The sequence below is a fragment of the Impatiens glandulifera genome, chromosome 2 (genome assembly GCF_907164915.1).
Source record: "Impatiens glandulifera chromosome 2, dImpGla2.1, whole genome shotgun sequence".
NCBI lineage: Eukaryota > Viridiplantae > Streptophyta > Magnoliopsida > Ericales > Balsaminaceae > Impatiens > Impatiens glandulifera.
In genome coordinates, this window is record NC_061863.1 from 57,363,252 (window position 1) to 57,366,343 (window position 3,092).

A 3,092-nucleotide genomic window follows, 5' to 3' on the forward strand; every position below is an offset into this window, starting at 1 on the left:
TCAATAGCTGTGGTTGTTGTTGTAGTACATACTGTTGTTGATGATCATCTGCTGCTTCATTTCCTCAACATGATCATAGCAATCGGCCATTTCTCCATTAGTAATATCTGTGGTACTACTGTTATCCCCAAAATACCCTTTCTGGATGTTGCTACTATAGTTGTGAAGGATGAATTTCTGCAAGTTATCCCCTTTATGATCATGATAATTATTTGATGGTGAGCTTGAGAAAGTGCCCTGATATGGAAGACAACTTATTCCCAAATTGCCCTCTTGATAATTCTGAAAAAGATGATGACTTTGTTGTTGATCACCTCCGAACATGATAAGCTGCTGAGCCTGGACATGATTTTGGGGAAATAAACCGTTGTAACCGTCGCTAATAGCAGTAGTTGCGCTGTTGTTGTTGTTGTAACCGTCGGTAATTATAAGATGTGGAGAGACAAATGAGGATGGGAGAGATGGTAGAAGATTTGGTAGGGTTTGATGATGAAAAAGTGTGGTCGGAAATGGGTTTGGTGATGAAGATGATGATGATGATAATGGAGAAGGAATCTGAATTGAATTACCCATGAGTTTTTTCTTAAGCTTTGTGTTCCAATAGTTCTTTATGTCATTGTCTGTCCTCCCTGGTAACTGTGATGCTATAATTGACCACCTGCATTTGTAACAAACCAAAAATTCATCAAACCCTAGCTAGCTAGTTAATTTAATCAGGGTTTTTACTCAATTTAAAACAGCTATATCTAGCTATATATGTTTGGGGATCTTGAAAGACATAACATGCATGCATTAGAACTGTCCATATATCTATTTGAGCATCTTGTAAAACCTAGACCAAGATCATGATCTTCGAAATTAAGGTTGAAAGAACATGAAAAAGCCCTCTCTCTTGTAATAAAAAAACCCTTTCTCTCTCTTAAAGAAGATTTGAGGAACATGAGAAAACGGAGGGGGGGCGGGCGACTTTGTTGAATATACACAAGGACTAATAAGGGTCAAAATTAATTAAGGTTGTTTCACCTAATCTTGAGCAAGAATCATTTTTTTCTCCTTGAAATTATGTTAAGTTTATTAATTAATTAAGCTATACTATAATATACCTGCTTCCAATGTTAGCGAACAAGGTGCAGATGATCCTATCCTCTTCATCGGAAAATTCACCATGTTTGATGTTTGGTCTTAAGTAGTTTAACCATCTCAATCTGCAACTCTTTCCGCACCTCTTTAACCCTAGACCATGAATCCATCCATCATTCAATATTCATTAAAATCCACCGATCGAAATAAAGCATGAAATTAATATTTGACTAACCAGCTTTCTGAGGGAGTGCAATCCAATTCCCACCAGTCCCATAATTTTCAATGTAATCCTTCAGCTTTGAGTCTTCTTCAGGAGACCATGGCCCTTTCTTCACATTTGCCTTATCACAACAGGGAGCTCTTCCCATCTCAATCTCTCTCTCTCTCTTACTTTCTCTCTCTTAACTCTTTCTGGTTTGTGTTTATGAGGAAGCTGGTAGTGGCGATGTTGTATTTAAATGAGGTTTTCTCGGTTGTTGTGTTCCCAGGGGTGATAGATAGATAGATCATATAGAAGAAATTTTGGTTTTGGACAGTGAAGACAAACAAACCATCATTATTTTATTTCAAAGATGATAACAGAAAAAGTCAAAAGTTAAATATGTTTGTATAATTTAAAACAGTCAATATTTCCTTATCAATTTTTTAATATTGGTGGCTTTAGGTCTTCTTCAATTGTGACATGTCTGTAACTGTGTAACAATGTTAGAAATAAATCACATCAGTTACCCATAATCTTACCTATCTATTTCAAATTGATCTCTTCCAAAAAAAAAAACAAGAAAAAGAAAGGTTGGGAAAAATAATATGTTTGAATTTGATAATTTTATGCATTTCAACTTGTTTGTTGATCGGTAAAACATTAAAAAATAGTTTTTCAATTAAAGCCTTGAGAATCATTTCTAGTAAAACATTAAAAAATATATAGTTTTTCAATTAAAGCCTTGAGAATCATTTCTAGTAAAAGATTGATCCAGACTTGCGTTAGGAGTGGGTGAACTTCATGTCAATAAGAACCCAAATTTCGACTCTTTCAAAATCAATGACTATCAATTTGATAAGCGCAAGAGAAAATCAAAAAATAAATTATTAAGAAAGCGTGAAAAAATAAGTACAAATAAGATCAAAACTCCAAAAAGAGACGCACCAAATATATATATGAAGTGAACTAAATATATATAGCGAGTAAGGGAGCGAATCCTAGAATGTGTTTGAGGTGTTTCGCAAAAAAAATTGAATTTCAAGTTGATTTTAAATTGTCGACTCAAAGTTTTGAGTCTTTTGAAGGTTTAAACAATTTAATTTGCAACGATTGTGTAATTAAAAAACTTCTCATGGAGGAGATCATTGATAATTTATGGAGAATCACCAATGAGAAATTTATTAGACAACAAGACATGAAATGATTGATGGATTAATGGTAGTGCATACAAAATGAAAACGAAAACCACAAATTAAGAATAAAAAAAATAGTCACACCAAATTTATATCGGTGTGAACTATGATCAAAAGAAATAAATTATATTTGTTCATATGGGTACTAAAAAATGTTTTTACAAAGAAAATTGGGTTCAAGTTCTTATAATTCGGTTTGAGTGTTCTTGTAGTTTTTTTTTTTTATTTTATGTTTCATTTATCTTATTTATATCTTGAATAAACTTATTAACAACAAATTATACTTGATTTAGTATTAAAATATGATCAACCAAATTATTTAAGAGGACAAAAATATAAAAAATTCAAAATATATTTTATAATTATAATTTGATCATATTCTTCTAATAAATTTTTTAACCTACACAAATGAAGTATCATGAATAAATAATAATAAATAAACTTATTTTTTTTAGAAATCACAGTAAATAAATAAATAATTTTAATTGCTACAAAAAAATAATAATTATTACATATCATTTTTATTTAATCTAGATTTATACATAGATTTATCATATTATATATAAATACTAAGTTTAAAAAAACACTCACGACTATTTATAAAATAAACTAGA

The 3,092-nt window shown here is 31.0% G+C and overlaps 1 protein-coding gene across 1 annotated transcript; it reads right to left on the minus strand.

The window, feature by feature from the left end:
• On the minus strand, window positions 1–1,451 carry LOC124925032 (transcription factor RAX2-like). Its single transcript, XM_047465009.1, has 3 exons — window positions 1,316–1,451; window positions 1,104–1,233; window positions 1–658 (listed from the first exon to the last, which is right to left on the minus strand). Exons 1-3 carry the CDS (start codon window positions 1,449–1,451, stop codon window positions 1–3), a joined length of 924 nt encoding a protein of 307 aa, XP_047320965.1.
• Between the last annotated feature and the right edge of the window lie 1,641 nt (window positions 1,452–3,092).